The sequence below is a fragment of the Arachis stenosperma genome, chromosome 7 (genome assembly GCF_014773155.1).
Source record: "Arachis stenosperma cultivar V10309 chromosome 7, arast.V10309.gnm1.PFL2, whole genome shotgun sequence".
In the NCBI taxonomy this organism is placed as follows: Eukaryota; Viridiplantae; Streptophyta; class Magnoliopsida; order Fabales; family Fabaceae; genus Arachis; species Arachis stenosperma.
The window spans coordinates 31,061,399-31,079,521 of record NC_080383.1 but is presented as its reverse complement, the minus strand read 5'-3'; the positions used below and the strand labels follow the sequence as shown (position 1 = coordinate 31,079,521).

The following is an 18,123-nucleotide window of genomic DNA, read 5'->3' as shown; positions in this document are numbered from 1 at the left end:
TTGGCGACCATATCATCCACATAGATTTCCATGTTCCGACCTATTTGATGGCGGAATACTTTGTCCATCAGCCGTTGGTAGGTTGCACCTGCATTCTTTAGGCCAAATGGCATTACTTTATAACAAAAATTTCCATGTTTAGTTATGAATGTTGTCTTGCTTTGATTTTCCGGATGCATAAGGATCTGGTTGTAGCCAGAGTATGCATCCATGAAGCTTAAGCTTTTGAAACCTGATGCATTGTCTACAAGTTTATCAATACATGGTAAGGGATAAGCATCTTTAGGACATGCCTTATTTAAATCTGTAAAGTCGATGCACATGTACCATTTACCTGAACTTTTCCTTACAATTACCACGTTCGATAGCCATGTGGTGAACTGAATTTCTTTGATGAAGTTAGCTTTAAGGAGTTTTCCGGTCTCTTCTAGGGCTGCCTTTGATTTTTCTGTTTCGAGATTCATTTTCTTTTGAGCTATAGGTCGGACCATTCTGTCAGTGGCGAGCTTGTGGCAAATGACGTCTGGATTTATACCTAGCATGTCAGCTGGAGTCCAGGCGAAGAGATTGGCGTTGGCTTGTAACACCTTGATAAGGTTTGACCTTTCTTGTCCCTGTAAAGCTTGACCGATGTATGTTACTTGCTCTGGATTGTCGGTCAATGGAATTTTCTGGAGTTCATCCGTTGGTTGAGGTCTTTCTTCAGTGTCGAGTTGGGGATCGAGCTCGGCCAGGGTTAGGATCTCATTCTGACTGTGGATCGCTTTGACTTCTTGCTGATGCTTCTTTTTCATTTCCGACTTCTTCAGACTTGCGTTGTAGCACTGCCGAGCTTGTTGGTGATCCGAGTGGATCGTTGCTATCCTCCCGTCCTGTGCCTGAAATTTTACACACAGATGAAAGGTGGACACTACTGCTCTGAACATGTTCAGAGCAGGTCTTCCGAGAATAATATTATAAGGACTGGGGCAATCAACTATCAGGTATTGTAAATCAATAGTTTTTTATAATGAGCCTTCTCCTATCATCGTCTTTAGCCATATGTATCCTTTGATGGAGACCCTTTCTCCAGAGAAACCTACTAGTTCTCCGGATGAGGGTTGTATCAGTTTTTCAGATAATTTCATTTTTAGAAAAGTGGAACAGAAAATTACATATGCACTGCTACCTGGGTCCAAAAGGACATTTCTTACCAATAGCTTGCCTGTTTGGATAGAGATTACCACCGGGTCGTCTAGGTTTGGTGTTGCCGAGCATATGTCTGTCTGGCTGAAGGTGATCTGAAGGTCGGACTTATCTTTGTTTTGCGGGGTTGTTCCTTCGATTGCCAGCATTGCGCGGTAGCTTCTTTTTCTTGCCGAGTTTGTTGCACCTCCGCTGGCAAAACCCTCCGGAAATACAATTTATAATGCTTTTTGGTGGTGTATTGTTTGACCATTTATTGTCCTCTTTGCTTCCTGAGGTCTGTTGGCGTTCTTCTCGGTCTCGGCCGTTTTCCTTATTTCTTCTTCCTTCGATGAATTTGTCCAGAAGGCCTTGCCGAGCTAATCTTTCCAGCAGATCTTTGGCTATGATGCACTCGTCGGTTGTATGTCCGTATTTCTGATGGAAAGAGCAATGTTTACTTCTGTCGACAAATCGTTGGTCTTGATAATTTCCTGCTCTTGCCAGAGGTTTTATGATTTTGGCATTAAGTATTTCTTTAATTATCTTTTTCCTTTTTGTGTTGAACCTGGTGTAGTTGTCGAACTTTGGGGTGAGCTTGAATGGTTTTCTGGAGTCTTTGTGGTCGGCCGACCTTATTGCTCGGCCTTCCTCCCTTCGGGGTTGCCTTCTTTCTGCTTTTTTGGCTTCACGGAGTTCCTCGATCTCCATTTGCCCGGCCGCCCTTTCTCGAAATTCTTCCAATGTTTTCGGTTTTGTTACCGCGATTGTTTCTCTGAACTTCCCGGGCTGGAGACCGGCCTTGAGGGCATGTAGGTGGACAGCCGGGTCCAGGTCTGGTATCTCCACGGTAGCATCTGCGAATCTTGTCATGTAGTCTTTTAGGCTTTCTTGTGGACCTTGGCGGATGGTTCCTAGGTAGTCCGATCCATGTACATATATACGCGCCGCTGCGAAGTAGTCGATGAAGGACTTCGCCAACTCTTCAAATGAAGAGATTGATCCTTCAGGTAATTTTGAAAACCAAAGTAATGCAGCTCCATCAAGGTATGTGGGCCCTGCAAAGCACGGGTTCATTGTTAGGGCCATTAAAGAACATCATAGATTGGAATTTCTTAATATGAGCCCGGGGGTCACCAATCCCCTTATAGGGCTCAAGAGAAGAGGGCAGTGTAAAATTCTTCGGCATCTGACAGTTGGTGATTTTCTCGGAGAACGGGTTGTCCAAGGTTAACTTCTCCTTTGGAGGGTTGACGTTCAGTAGGTCTGTGTTGTCTTTGCCTGAGCCCTTGGGGCCGTTCTCCTTGTGTTTGCCGGTGCTGTTTCGAGTGGACATCTCAGCGAGTCTTCGAACTTCAGCTTGCAGTTCCGCCATTTGGGCCAGGAGCTCGGCCTGAGTAATTTGGTGAACTCCATTATCGGTCATATCGGAGAGTCGAGAAATCCTGCACAAAGAGGATACAAAGTGCAATATGAAGTAAAAAGGTGGGATTAGGTTAACTTTCGGGCCCCACGGTGGGCGCCAAATGTTCCGTCCTGTTACTGCCGAGGTATAGCGACTTCTCCTGCTCAGCGATTATGCTCGAACTGGAGAGGTATACGTCGGCTGAAGATGAACACCGCGGCGGGAGCACCTGCAAAAAGCACTCCGACGCTCAAGTAAGAAAACAAGAATATATGGGAGTAAGAAAAATAAGTGAGAATGAGTTCTGTGACCTGCTCTTTCGTGGGTTATGTGGCCTGATTTTATAGTTGAGTATTGTGTTTAGTGAGTTCCGATAAATCTGATAAGTGCCGTTGTTAGTATCTTTGACTTGCACAGAGTTGTTATCTTGCTTGGGTAGCGGATTCCGTTGTCTTGTGGATAGCGCCCAATGGATAAGAGCGACTTGGTCACAGTTTTTCGTTTCTGTTTGTTAGCTTCCGGGTTTTAAGCTCGGTTTCTATTTGGATGTTATCTCCGAGTATAGGCGGGTACACATCAATGAGTATTGAGATGAAGAAATACAGTAATTCCTTCCTTCAAGTTGAGGGTGAAACTCCAAATGAGAGCTAACCAAATTTCTCTGCCTACCACAATAGTGTAGTCCATATTCCTATATATATTATTTTTTTCATCACTAATATTTACTAATACTTATGAATCTCTAATAGTTAATTATTTCCTAATTGGTATATTATATGTTTGTATTAATAAACATCTCCAAAACCTTTAACATTCTGTATTCTTGATTTTTTTTATAAATCACTAAGGTTGCATTTGTTTCTGAGAACAGGACAAGACAAGACACTAAGAACAAGACACAAAGGATAGAGATACAAAATTGTGTTCTTGTATCCTGTTTGGTGATAAACTAGAACAAATTATAAAAATTTAATTTATTCATTTTTTTCATTCAAAAAATTTGAGACAAAAAATATAATAATAAAAAATATAATTATAAAAAATTAACAAAATAATGAAAGAAAAAATGAAAAATAAATTGTGTCCCTTGTTAGTGTCTCCGTGTTCTCCCTGGACACAGTCTCTGTCCATGTCTCTTCTGTCAAACACGATTTTGTATGTCTCAGTGTCCTGTCTCCGTAAACAAACGCAGCCTAAATCCTCTCCCATTTACATTCTATAATCTTGACGGTTAGTTCTTCTACTTCACATTCCGCTTGCCCAAGTTTAATTGATCTAATCAGAGATTAAATTAGACGTTACTTGTCTCAATTCATTAATTCTCGTGGGAACGATATTCACTCATCGTGATAATACTTGAACAATCTAATGCATTTGTCAGTATCCGTGAGCATTAGCTTTTCGCTCATTAGAATCACTTTCAAGTCACATCATGTAGAATCTACTACAGTTCAATCTGATAAACCTGTCTCCTAAACCATTAGCATCCCTTTGGCTAAACCTTGCAAGCTTGTAGCCACTGGAATAGCATCTGAGAGGATTGTTATAGACAGAACCATGCCTTATAATGAAGGTAGCAGTCATGTGAAATCGGGTCGAAACCCTAAACTCTAACAAGGGCTTTGAATCAGCTTCCCGGAATCACGGTTTACTGCAGAGAACATCTGACTTGAGTGTGATTCAAGAGTCTGCATTTAAATTGGATCATGGTGATTCACTGTCTGATGAAGATGTTTTGTGGATGCAGTTCTAGATTCCAAATAACGAGATGATTCTTTAACTTCTTTCATCCAAAGAAGGATAAGTAAGACTTTGTGCTCTATCATTTTATTTTCAATAGATTGCTCTTGAAAGATCATAAACAATAGTGTTTTTTGTCTTGGGCTAGAAAATGTTACATACAAAGAAAAAGCTGAAGGTCTCCCTGAAAGGCTGCAGCTTGTGATTGATCAACTGTTGTTTGAAACATAACAAATATATTACAAGTGAAATTGCAGTTTGTATGCCTCTACCTAATAACTTAGCCTTTTTGAAAAGACAGTTCACTATAGCTTCTAATAATTATGATGCAGTAACTTCCGATGACTTACGCCTTACCATGGCGTTACTCTACCACTGAGTTAAAAGGGCTCTGCTTACAATGCTAGCTTATGGCAAAGTCTCTTAAAATAAGTTCAACCTCTTCTACCACCCCCAGTTTTCGGAACCACCGAGCCATTACTACAGAAGCTTCTTCTCCAACCAAAATGCCATCTCTCTCCAATTCTATTAAAAATTCTAATGATTCATTTAACTTGTTTTCCTTCTCATATGCAACCAACACCAAAGCTATGCATTTATCAGTAGGACCAATACCTGCTCTTCTCATATTTTCAAATGCAATGCGAGCCTTTTGACTTTGCCGGGCCATACCATAGGCATTAATAACTAGACCACACACCTTATCATCAGGAGGGATAGCAGCCAGCTGAATTGCATCAAATATCCTCTGTGCTCCTTCAGCCTTGCCAGCCATAGAGTAGGCTCTAAGCAATGCTTTGTAAATCTCGCTGCCTGCAGTTATTTCCTGAGCATCCATTTCTTGAAGTAATATCTCTCCCTGTTCAGGCATTCCAGCTCTGATATATGCCATGATCATCGAGCCATATGATCTTTTATCCACAGGTTCCCCGAGCAATTTGATCTCCTCAAAATATTCTTTAGACTTGTCAAGATGTCCAGCCTTGCTGTACATGTCAAGCATAGCAGTCAAGATCACTTGGTCACAGATGAAGCCTCTTTCCTTGATTATTGTGAGAACATTTTCAGCATCTTCAAGTCGATTATCCTTGCCATAGCCATGGATTATCTTTGTGTAGTCACGAAGGTTGGCTTCAAAGGATTCTTCTAGAAGAGCATATTCCGTCACCTACAAATTCATACATAGATGAAGCTTCCTTTCAAAATATAGAGAATAGATATTTTTCATAATGGCAAAGCTATCACTACTTATATAAAAAAAATTGAATAACTATTATGATGCTTAAATTAATTTATGTTGTTATTGAAAATGAAAAAGATCCCTTGCTTCAAAAAACTTATTAAACACACATATATTGTCAGTTTGCCATAGTGCTCAGATTGCTAAAGGCCATGGCAAAGTAATTAATAAATAACAATGGTAATGAAATTGACATTTAAACCTAACAAAATCAGTTGGTAATGCACCAAAATATTCAATTTAAGAACCAGAAATGTTCAGACTCTTAAAGCAAGCAGATGTGGTCATCTGGATCAGATGTCCACAGCGCTGAATGACATTTTATGTTTTCAGTTTTCAGAAAAATATCCGCGAGATCAAAGATACTAACTTGATATGTAAGTAATCTCACACAGCTCAGAGAGAAAGAAAACATGTAAAATTTATGATAAACATAAATAGTAACTCTCTTTGAATGAAATTAGAAGTTGTGAGAATACCTCAAGGTACAGAGGATGTTCCAGAGTTTTCAATTCTTTGATAACTGCAAGCCAGTCTGCTCTGCAAGGCTTCATGATCTTCACCCAAGCCCCCAACAGCTCATATATGTTCCCCTTTTCGGCAGAAAAACATATGATCTGTCTCATCAGCGCTTTACATCGTTTAGCCATCCTGAAAGGAAGGTTAGATATGGCCTGTTTTTGTTCATTTGTCATATTCTGATGGCATATCTCATTCCACCTAAACTTTCTGTGATTTTCTTCTTTCACCTCTTCTTTTACAGTTTCTTCCATACCAATAGCAACTAATACTGCACCAAAACGGTGTTTACGGAAATCATAATAACTGGGTTTTCGACATAATGAGTTTGCTCTAGTCCTAGCACGACATAATTTGGTAACATCATTGGTAGTGGAGTAAAATGGGTTGTAACAGTTGCATATTAGGTTATAGCAAGAGGCCGCCATCAATAGAGATCACAAGAGCGTGGTATGTCCCAAGATGTTCATGCAAACCAAGTAAACTTAGCCACGCAATATAAGTAGTTCAAGTTATGTAACCCATGAATAAGATCAACAAGATGATAATAAGCAACCACAAGCTAGCTGAAAATTAGCCATAGGAGCATATTTCCTTTGCTACACTTCATTATGAAACATCCCGCGCCAAAGACAATGTAAATAGTCTCTCAAATACAGGCCTCTGTTGTATCTCAATGCCTTAATGCACCAGCCTTAGAGATAGATACAGAATATGCTCCCTTCAATTAATATCGAAGCAAATGTTACTACTTCAGTACTTCATATAAAAGCAAAAGAAATAAATGGTAATTATTTTTGCAGCCTGGGGATGCAACTTTTTACCCAAGCAAGATCATATTTAAAAAAAAATTGACATAACAAAATAAGTTAACAAATATAAACGCTAAGTCTATATAGTCTATCATCTACAACATATATAACAGAATTCTCCTTTATTGGTGTCCAATTTCTTTTTCTTCTAGAATACCCTTTTCATATATTAAAAACAACCATGCCAAGTGGACATAAAAAATAAACCACCAAATTAAACACTTATATAAAATACATGTTGAAATATAAAATACAAAATACACATTAAAAATAAATTAAACAATATATGTATCTATAGTTTTATACACAAATATATAATAACTGATTTGGTTACATGCCATTTTTTATTAAAAAAATATAATAAATATATGTAGTTATCACAGTTGTTAGTTGTTACTATTGGGAACGAAAGAAAATCGTGAATTAATATGTACTCCACTAGTGTGGAAAAAATATTGGCTAATGCTGACTTAAATAAATAAATACTTGTTGACATATGCGGTGACTAGGAAGCACTCTGCTACAAAATGCATATAAGTCGCAAAAGTTAAGCTAGATGATCAATAAATAAGTGCGACATTTCCTCAAACAGTTGGAGTGCACAAGAAAATGCTCCTAATTAACAATTAATGAAAAGGAAAAAAGAGAGAGAGAGAGAGCAGAGAAAACGTCCGTCGTGGCCACTAAAGCAACGACGAAGCAAAATTTTGCCATTGAATTGCAAGAGTAGAAAGTTTTGAGAATCGAAGCTAAGAATTCATGTATGTAAATAGCACCGGAACTGTAAAGTGTGTCCTTATCAGTTTACACAAAGTTGTCACTTACCAATATCAGTCTGAGTTGAAACTTGAATAAGCCGAGCGGAGGAGTTAACCGCAGAGGAGGATATATCAGGAATTAGGACTTGAGAGGGAGACTGAGGAGTGAGGAATCAGGAATGGGAATGGCTCGAGGGAGAACTGAAGAACATGTTGTGAGAGTCAAGGTTCAGAAAACTGGACCAGTCATCGAACCACTCTAGTTATTGGTTCACTAGTTCATTGGTTCAACCGGTTCAACCGTGGTTCAACCGGAAATAATAAACACCTGATTCTATAAAAATTCAATGAATAAAGTAACTGGTTCTAAACACTCTTCTACTACATTTTTTTACTTCAAAAGGGGATCATAAACAACTAGTTCTATGAATAAACAAACTACAATGATATGCAATGCCAAAAATAGGCCAATGATAAAATAATAAAGGGTTTTTCTCTTCAATTCTATGTTCAAGCTTGTAACCAGAATCAACAGAATAATACCGTTAAAATAGTCTTCCTTCTTAATTCTTATATACCTCAAAGAATTTCCTACAAAATGAAAATTGAACACAACACACAGCTTTAAAACAAAAACAAAACAACACTCAAAAATCAATCACCTCTTCTAAACTCAGCCTTAAAACAAAACAGAACAACATTCAGAGTATGAGCATTAATCACAAAAAATTGATTTCTGAAACAACAAAAACAGCATAACAACATTCAGAGTTTGAGCATTGATCACAAAATATTGATTTATGAAACAAAACAAAAACAGAAGAACAACATTCAGAGTTTGAGCATTGATAACAAAAAATTGATTTCTGAAACAAAACAAACACTGCAAAACCAACAGAACAGCATTTAGAGTTTGAGCATTGATCACAAAAAAATAATTTCTGAAACAAAACAAACAATCAACAAAACAATGAAAACAGAATTTTTTTTCCTTCAGAAGAAGAAAACAATGAAAACATGAAGCATATAATAAATTAATGATCACCAATATCCAGCAAGAATCTCAAAGACAACAATAAATACACAACAACAATTTAGCAAATAAACAAGAACAAGACCTAAATAGAAAATCCAACAAATTATGTCACAGAAACCTAACAATTTAGCAAATTAAAACAACAGCAGCCCAACAAAAAATAAAATAAAATAAAAATAACAGAACAACAACACAAGAACAATTAGCAAATTAACAAGTTCACACTAACGGTTAAAATTTACCAGAAGAACACTAATGCAATGCTAATATGTTTTCTACAAAGATGCTATTTATGCAGCTAAAATTTCCTAATTACTAAGATCCAATTATTCTAATTTCACATGCAATCAACTTACTAAGTTTCTAAAAGCTAGAAATGATAAAACCAACCCGAAATATGGTTAAAGTATTTCATCAAACATGTTGAGTGCGGTAAACTTGAAACGAAATAAGAGAATTCAAAGCTTAGTATCAATGTGATAGAGAAGAGAACATAACTATTGTATACTTTAATTCAGACTATGAAAAAAATCCAAACCACTGCAAATCAAATAGTTACTTATTGTAATAGAAATAAGAAGTTGCAGAGTTTCAAGCAGAGTATTGGTGTCGTGTGAGTGTATTGTCTCGTGGCGGGTTTAGGGAACTCACGGCGGCGACAAAAGAGAGCAGTTCGACGGCTAGGTGGAGCGCACGGGTTGGTCGCAGAGTTTGAAGCAGGGCAACGTGGCTTCCAGACGAACACGAACCCGAACGGTGAACGGCGAGTGAACGCGAACGGTGAACGCCGAGCAAACTTGAACGGCGAAGAACGCGAACGAAGACGACGGCTGAACAAAGACGCGAACGTTAACGGCAACCAACGGTGGCGGAAGCGCGGCTGAGCAGACAAAGACGGCGGACGCCGAGCTCGAGTAAGCAGCTGCGATCGGTGACAGCGAACGGGGGTTGAAGACTTGGAGCACGAGGGAAGCTAGATAGACGGACGGACGGCGGCAGTATGCCACTCCTTGCGGCGGCGGTGGTGTAGGCTTACAGTGCTAGGGTTTTTTGGCTAAGTTTCTGTGAATGAAAGAAACGGAGGGAGAAAGGGAACCAAGAAGTGAAAGTAAGCAAATTTGGCAAAAACGACGTCGTTTCTTTTAAACCGGTCGGTTCTCTGTCCGGTTCAACCGGCCGGTTTGACGGTTCAGCTCCAGTTTTTAGAGAAACGGTTTTAGGGGCAAACCGGACCGTAATTGCTGTTTGTTCACGGTTAGACCGGTCAAACCGGTCGGTCCGGTCCGATTTTCAAAACATTGGTGAAAGTTAAAACGACCACGTTTCATGAGAACCGGCCGGTTTAACAATTCATAAGCGGTTTACAAATTGACGGTTTTAACATTAAACCGAACCAAATTAATCTTCAGTTTGCAATTGAACCAAGGTTGCGAGAACCGGACCGGTCAATGAACCGGTGAGGTTACTGGTTCAATGGTTCAATGGTTCGACCGGGGTTCAATCGGGGTTCAACCGGTTTAATTAAATATTAAATAAAATTATTAAAAAACCTAAAAATAATTTTAAATATAAATTTAATAAAAAACCGTTAAAAAACCGGCCGGTTTGACCGGTTTACCGGTTAACCGGCCGGTTCGACCGATTTTTTACCGGTTTTTTGCTGGCCGGTTTTTGAGCTTTCCCGGACCGGTTAACTGACCGGTTCCCGGTTTTTCCAGTTGAACCGGCCGGTCCGGTCCGGTTTTCAGAACCATGAATTGAACCGATTTGACCACCAGATCCGATTTTCAGAACCTTGATCAGGATATAGTAAGGGTATAATTGGTTCGGTTTGGTTCGATTTTGAACCGAGACAAACCGAACCGACCTGTTTGATTCTTTAGTGATATTAACCGTTCGGTTTGCTGCTTTCTAACAATCGAACCGAACCGAAGCAATAGCAGTTTGGTTCGGTCGGGTTTTTCGATTTTTTTAAACCTAATAATCATAATTTAAATACCATAAAATGAAGTTTAAAACCATCAATAAATTAAAATAACAAGAGTATATCACATCCAAATTGAATACAATTTCAACTTGTCCCAACAATTAAACATAAAAAAAAGACAATTAAAAATGTCTAGCACAAAACAAAACAAACACACTTTAAAACTAAATAAAGTCTGAAACAGCCACTTTAAAACTAAATAAAAATCAAAACAGCCATCATGCTTAATCTGAAACCACACCAAATTCATCATCATCTTTTACGGTTGGTGCAATTTCTACAAAAACAAAACAAAGAAATCAATATAGATTATAAATTATAAACATAAACTATGAAAGGAACTTCAAATTTTTTTTTGCATACCTAATTCAAGTTTCTTAAACTCCTCAATAAGCTCCTCAAAATCAGTTGTTATTGGAGAAGCATGAAGCCAATTTTGTGTGCAAATCAATACCTGGAGTTAAAGAACTCCTATAGTTGTTAAGCACTCTTCCACCAGTGCTAAAAGCCTCTTTTGAAGCAACAGTTGATTCTTTCATAAAAATATTGTTTCTAGCAACAAAATCAGCAATTAGACTTGTTCAAAAATATTGTTTCCAACATTTATGCAACAGCAACAAATTGTGAAACATACTAACTTTATGAAATAACAACAAATTGTTTATCCAGCAACAGCAACAAATTTTATCCAACAACAGCAACAAATTTTATGAAACAAAAATGAACAAATTGCGAATATACTTTGTTTCCAACAGACTAGCAACAACAACAAAATTATATTGTTTCCAGCAACAGCAACAGCATAAGAACAACTAATAACTTATCAACTTATCACATTTAAAAATATTGTTTCTAGCATTTATGCAACAGCAACAAATTGTGAAACATACTAAGTTTATGAAACAACATCAACAAATTATTTAGCCAGCAACAAATTTAATCCAGCAACATACTAAGTTTATCCAGCAACATCAACAAAGTTTATTAAACATACTAAGTTATTAAAGCAACAACAACATATTTTATGAAACAAAATGAACAAATTGTGAATATACTTTGTTTCCAACAGACCAGCAACAACAACATCTAATAACTTGCAACAAATTGTGAATATACCAAGTTGCTAACCTCATAAGAAGACATTGTGAGTTGTAAGAGAGAGCTTGGACTAAGGCTGTTGCTTGGCAACAAAGTAGAATTGGTCGACGACGGAGACTGCTGCTCGACGACGGAAAAGAAAGACTCCTATTAGGGTTTGCTGCGACGGCGCAGACTGGATGATGGCACGGACTGGACGACGGCATGAACTGGACGACGATGCGAATAGGACCGTACTGCGGCTATACGACGGCCCTCTCCAGCTCGCTGCAATACCTGCGGTGGAGATGACCGCTACTCGCTGCAATACCTGCGGTGGAGATGACCGCTACAGTTGCGACGACGTCCTTGATGTCGATGATAAACGAAATTTAGCATGCCGATTTAGAATTCAATGATGAATATGATCGTGAGTATAGTCTAATCGACACTTAAACTTCGCACCAAACAATCCTACAATCTATAACCGAGAGTACTAGTCTCCCGAGTCGTCCTCCCTTGGAATTGCTAAAGTATGCATCTTATTGATTAGAAAGCCTTGTTATGATTCTTTGAAGGTCTTAGCAAAATAATAGGAAACAAACAATCAATCCTTAAAAGACTTGGCTTAGGGTTGGCATTAGAAATTCTATCCTTATAGTTCCTTCAATGATGACAACAATTAGGCCTTGCTTCATTTAGTTAACCCCTAGGCATAGAGGAAAGTCAAATGAGAGTAATCAACTTGAGTCACAAGTCCTAGCTTCACCTTATGGAAATCTAGCTTTAGTGCACTCCAAGTCAATTAGCAATCCCTAATTCCAAATCAACAATTGACACAACTATTCAACTTCTTCTAATGGCCCAAACCCTATGCCAAGTAAGAAACTTTTACTCCATAACTAGTATTGGTATTTTATCAAACACTTGATGAGCAAGAGTGAAAATCATAGTAAAATTGAGAAGAAAGTAGAATTAGAAGTATTTCAACACAAGGAACTAACAACAATTAACAAAGAACAACAATGGAGATACGGAGATGAGATTCTAAAACAATTGACAAAATCCAAAACTACAAAATTGAATCTAAGATCTATGAGAATTTAGCAATTACAAGCACTAATTGAGATTGGAGAAGAAGATCTATGACATGAACAAAATGAATTGAGAATTGCAATGGATCTCACCAAAGAGTGAATGAAAATTCAGAAATTGGATGAAGATGAACCCTAATGAGAGCTTGGAATCTCTCTTTCCTTCTCCAAGAGTGTAACTAACTATCTTCAAAATATCTAGAATCTAGAAAAATGAGCCAAAAAGTCCCTTTAACCCTTGTTCCTTTGGTCTTCTTAAGCTTTTCCCGCCAATGCACTTCCCCAAAATGGGATTCCCAACTGCCTCCACGCCCAAGTCACGTGGCTCTTTAAAAAATCATATTCGAACATCGGCGCGCACGCGCAATGTACGCGTGCGCGCCACTGAGGCATCTTGTAATGTGCGCGGAGGCGTAATGTACGCGTGCGCGCCACTGAAGATCATGGCCTAGCCGCTACGCAAGCCGGCTCGTGGCTTGGCTCTTGGCTTCGACTTCTAACTGCTCAATCCACGCGGACGCGTCAAGTGCGCGCACGCGCCCATGCTGAGATTTCCAAAGCTCAATTCTCATGCTCCCTTCCTTTGCACCCGTCCTCCTTCTCTCTTCCGGTCCATCCCTGCCCTATATTCTGAAACCACTTAACACACAGGTTACGACATCGAATGGCACCAAGAAAAGATTAGAAATGTATCTAATTTAGTGCAAAATAAGCATGTTTTCATCCATGAGGCAAAATTAGGAAGGGAACACAAAGTCCTGTATTTTCATATAGAAAGCGTGTGGAATCATTGATAAAACCCCTGAAATCAACACAAGATAAACCCTCAAAATGGGGTTTATTAACCTCCCCACACTTAGATTCTAGCATGTCCTCATGCTTAGAGAAATGCAAAAGAAACACAAAAGACCGAGGGATCATAAAGGTATAAGACTCATGAAGTGCAACCTACTTATATGAATGCAACTATGACTAGTACTATTATCTACTTGGTTAGGAACAAATCGACCTTCCTAAGATATATGCAAGCATATAGGGTCCGATGGTGGTCAATATATAGGACTTACCAATTTTAAGCATCAAATGCAATATATGCAACCTTGCATGAGGAACGCTCGTGAGAGCCGGGAATCAAGGAATTGAGCATCGAACCCTCACCGGAAGTGTTTGCATTCTAGTCGCTCGGTGTTTGGGGTTGGTTCACTCAATCCTCCCCTAATCATGCTTTCCAAGATTTGTTTTTCATCTAACAATCAACAATTATTCAATGTATGCATACAATTATCATGAGGTCTTTTCTTTAGGTTGTAATGGGGCTTGGGTTAAGGTAGGATGCGTATTTGGTCAAGTGAGCTTGAAGTTTGAATCTTGGATTAACTGAAACTTTTCCACCTAACCTATATAATGACCTATACAATTAAGTACTAATCTAACTACCCATTCCTCACTTTTTCACATACTCATGCATTTTCTTTTCATTTCACAACACTTATGCATTGATTCTTATTGAGCTTCACTTTGGGGTATTTTGTCCCCTTTATTGCTCTTCTTTTTTTTTTCTCTTTCTTTTTCTATATACATTTTTTTCTTTTCCTTTTTTTTCTTTTTCACTTTTATTTCTTTTCCTTTTCATTTTTTTTCTTTTTCTTTCAAACTATACACAAGAACGCCAATGCATAAGGTCTATACATTTAATCAATACATGAGTATGTACCAATTCCCCAATATAAAAATACAAAACACAAACACCCTTTTATCCTAACCAATGTCCCAAAGTTTTCCCACTCTTGGATGACACTCACACACTAGCCTAAGCTTAATCAAAGATCCAAATTAAGGACATTTATTGTTTTCCGCTTTAAGGCTTGTAATGTGCTAAAATAAGAATAAGTGGGTTAAGCGTAGGCTCAAAGTTGGCTAACAAAGAAAGATAAAAGGTAAGGCCATTTGGGCAAGTGAGCTAATGAAATAATGGCCTCAATCATATAAATGCATGAATACACAAAATAATGGATATAAAGAATCAAACAAATTAAGGATCACGCTCATAGAGAGAAAACAATTGCACACAAGAAGGACAGTAGGTGACTATAAGATGTAGCCACAAAACAAGGCTCAAAGCTCACTAGCTTGTGTTCTTAACTCAAAATCCATGTTCCAAAATATAATCCTTCATGCAAATTTGGCATCAAAATATTTAAAATTGGCAATGCCACGGTTACCCCAAAGTATTGGTTTCCTAAGAAAGAGTTTCATTGTTCCAACCAAGTAAACTTATCATGCAAATGGTGTCAAATAAGACCTAATCATGCAACCTATCCTAATTACAAAGGAGTTCAAAGAACAAGAATTTATTCGGGTCTTACCTACGGAGATCAGTCGGCCGACCTCCCCACACTTAAAACTTAGCACGGTCCTCCGTGCTATAGGTTAGGCGCAGTGGGCGGTCGAGTCCCGAGTGTCCCTCATCTCCAATGTCATCGCTATCTCCGCTTGAAGTTGCGGTGGATGTGGAGACATCTGGTTCCTCCATAGGTGGGGTGACTACGCTTAGAAGTTTCTTCACATGAGCGTATCGGCGTTGGTTACGCCTCTCATAACGGTCCAACTTCTTGTGAAGGTCTTCAAGGCGTTGGGTGGCTGATTTTTGTGGTGTGGATGATGTGGTGGTGTTGCGAGTTGGTGTGGGTAGTCCAATGTCCTTGGTGAATTCCGGAGGCTTGAGGCACCTCTTGGTCGGAATAACATCGCCCTCGACGGGAATTGAGGTTCTTCTGTCCTTAGCCTCTCGGTTGACGCCGGCCATTGCAACTAATTCGGTCACCATAGTGGGGAATGGTAGATTTCTCTTGGCATGAATGCGCCCCATGGATTGGCGAATGGCATGCGAAATGTCGACCGATTTCTCGGTTAAGATGCACCATATCAATAATGCAAGCTCGGCGGTAATGGATGACCCATGGGTGCTCGGGAGCACGTAGTGAGCTAGAATTTGGGCCCATGCCGTGGCTTCTTGAGTGAGGTGGTGGGCATCTAAACCCTTTGGTCTTTGCTTTATGGTCCCCCGAATCCAATATGCGTCGGGTAAAGCAATTACGCGGAGGATCGCGCTCCAATCGAACGCACGGTCATCGCATGCAGTCAAGACTTCTTGGTAGGCATCATATGCATCCGTCAACGGCCCAATCCCAAGGACTTCTCGGATGGTTTCCACTGTTACTGACACTTGCTTCTGGCGCACAAATATTGATGTGAGAAGGGGTGAGTGGTAGTTGGAGTAGAATTCCACCACCCATGAGAAATTGGCCTTCTTTGGTTGCCTCAAGAGGAACCTCCATTGCCTCCGGTCAATGTGTGGCATCACTATCGGAGTGAGGTGAGCCGGTAGGACTAGAAGAGGCTCCGGGTGATAATTCCTTTCAATCATTCTTGAGTAAACAAGTTCGCAGTAGCGGTTAGGGAACTTATTTGAATCCTTTGGAGGGTTGTCCTTCTCTAGAACATCAACGGGGCCCTTAGCCTTCTTCAGGAGTGGCTTGGCCGTTAGCTCTTGGCGCGCTCTATTGGAAGCTGGCTTCTTCGGGGCTTTCCCTTTGTTCTTTTTGATGACCATCCTGTGATAGCAAAGAAGGTGGATAACATCAAACCCAAAGAAGCGTAATTTGAATGCGATTATGCAAATGAAAAGTTATGCCATAAGAATATGAGTATCATTATTACATGACAGCTGTAACATGTAACTAAGATAACATGGGAAGAGCAAGGCAAATCATTTGCATGTGGTATAAGGGTAGTTTAAGCATGCAAGTAAGAAGCATGAGAAGCATACACCCTCAAATACCAAAGTGGGAATCAATTTAAGAAACAATGAGTGGGGGATTGTGGAATGTGAAGGTGCACCCAAAAGTGGTTAGTTAAGAGGCAAGTAGTCAAAATGAGCTCAAAACTCATGTATGCCTTTCCTCAAACACTTGGCGTGCATCCTTTTTGTAGTATGTAAATAGATGAAGGTGAAAGCAATGTAACATTCCACAATCCATTATTAATGACTACAGTGCATAGTGGTTGTAAGAAAATCAAGCAACACATCTCATCTACCCATGCAAGAGAAGTTAGGACCCAAATGCCTATGAAGGGTTAAATGAAAAAAAAAACAAAAATTACCCCAAAGAAGTAACTAAAAAGAGGGAGGAGAAAAGGAAAGAGACTACCTAAAAGAAAATAAAACTAAATGACTAAGAATAAAAAAGAGAGAGGTAGAGCAAGAGGGAAGCTTAGTATAGTACCTTGAGAGATGGAAAAGGGTATGGAAGAAGAAGTTGTAGAGTGGAGTAGTGGAGAGTGGAGGAGCAATGTAGGGGCCACCGGAGGTAGGTGGTAGGAAGTGGTTGAATGGAAGAAGAAATGGTAGTAGGTGGATGGGTAATAGAGAGAGTGAGAAGAAGAAGGAAAGAAGAAGAAGAATGAAGGGGGCAAGTGTGCTCCCTAATAAGTTGGCGTCGATCACCCACGCGTGTACGCACGGTACGCGCTCGCGCAAGAAAGCGAGGTGGAGTGGGGGCGCGTGCACGCACGTTGCGCGCACGCGCCCAAGCGCTTGGGCTGGTAGCACAAGGGTGGCTTAGAGGTGGCACAACTCTCTGGACGAAGTACCAGAAGTTGGCTGCAGGGCTGTTGGCGCGCGCGCGCACGGTGCGCGCACGCGGCAACGTGGTTGTGCCCCAGGCATGAGATGGGCCTGGGGTAGGCCTAACTCTCTGGAATATGTACCAGGAGTGCACGAGGGTGATCGGCGCGTGCGCGCACGGTACGCTAGCGCGTCGATCTGTAGATTTTGCCAAAGCACGCGTACGCGCCATGTGCGCGTACGCGTGCTTGGCCTGTGCCTCAAGCATGGTGCTGGCGTGGTGTGGGCGTAACTCTCTGGAAAATGTATGGAGGGGTGCTTTTTGCAACCCACGCATCCGCGCACGGTGCGTGTCCGCGTGGATGGTCGTCAAATGCTTCATGGACGCGTACGCGCCAGGTGCGCGCATGCGCAGAAGGGTGCCTTCTTCAAAATTTGCATGTCTTAGCATCACTTTTAGCATTCCAACCCTCCAAACAGCTACTTAAGCACTATAGAAGGATGTTTTAACTTGATAAACTACCAGATGAACTCAACAAATGAAGCAGAATTAGAATTGAAATCTAGCTACAACCACATCTATTACCTAGCTACCAAACATGAAGTCAAGTGTTAAGTAAGTGTCAATCAAAGAACGATGCAATGGCTATGTACAAAGGAAGAT

General features: G+C 39.9%; 1 protein-coding gene across 7 annotated transcripts; it reads right to left on the bottom strand.

Annotated features, from left to right (window-relative positions):
- Positions 1-4,351: 4,351 nt before the first annotated feature.
- On the bottom strand, positions 4,352-9,759 carry LOC130941162 (pentatricopeptide repeat-containing protein At1g01970). Of its 7 annotated transcripts, XM_057869568.1 has the most exons (5): positions 9,326-9,759; positions 8,182-8,229; positions 7,706-7,839; positions 6,029-6,789; positions 4,352-5,477 (listed from the first exon to the last, which is right to left on the bottom strand). In XM_057869568.1, the coding sequence occupies exons 4-5, from the start codon at positions 6,494-6,496 to the stop codon at positions 4,713-4,715; spliced, it is 1,233 nt and encodes a 410-aa protein (XP_057725551.1). In that variant the 5' UTR covers positions 6,497-6,789; positions 7,706-7,839; positions 8,182-8,229; positions 9,326-9,759; the 3' UTR covers positions 4,352-4,712. The 7 variants fall into 7 exon arrangements, with proteins under 7 accessions (XP_057725551.1, XP_057725548.1, XP_057725549.1 ...); XM_057869565.1 differs by having other exon boundaries at positions 7,706-8,229; XM_057869566.1 differs by lacking the exon at positions 8,182-8,229 and having other exon boundaries at positions 7,706-7,972.
- Between the last annotated feature and the right edge of the window lie 8,364 nt (positions 9,760-18,123).

Coding starts and splice junctions, on each gene's coding strand:
- LOC130941162 (XM_057869565.1), bottom strand. CDS start 6,496: ATGGCGGCCTCTTGCTATAACCTAATATGCAACTGTTACAACCCATTT. Junction 5,478..6,028: donor AACATCCTCTGTACCTTGAG/GTATTCTCACAA, acceptor ATGAATTTGTAG/GTGACGGAATATGCTCTTCT.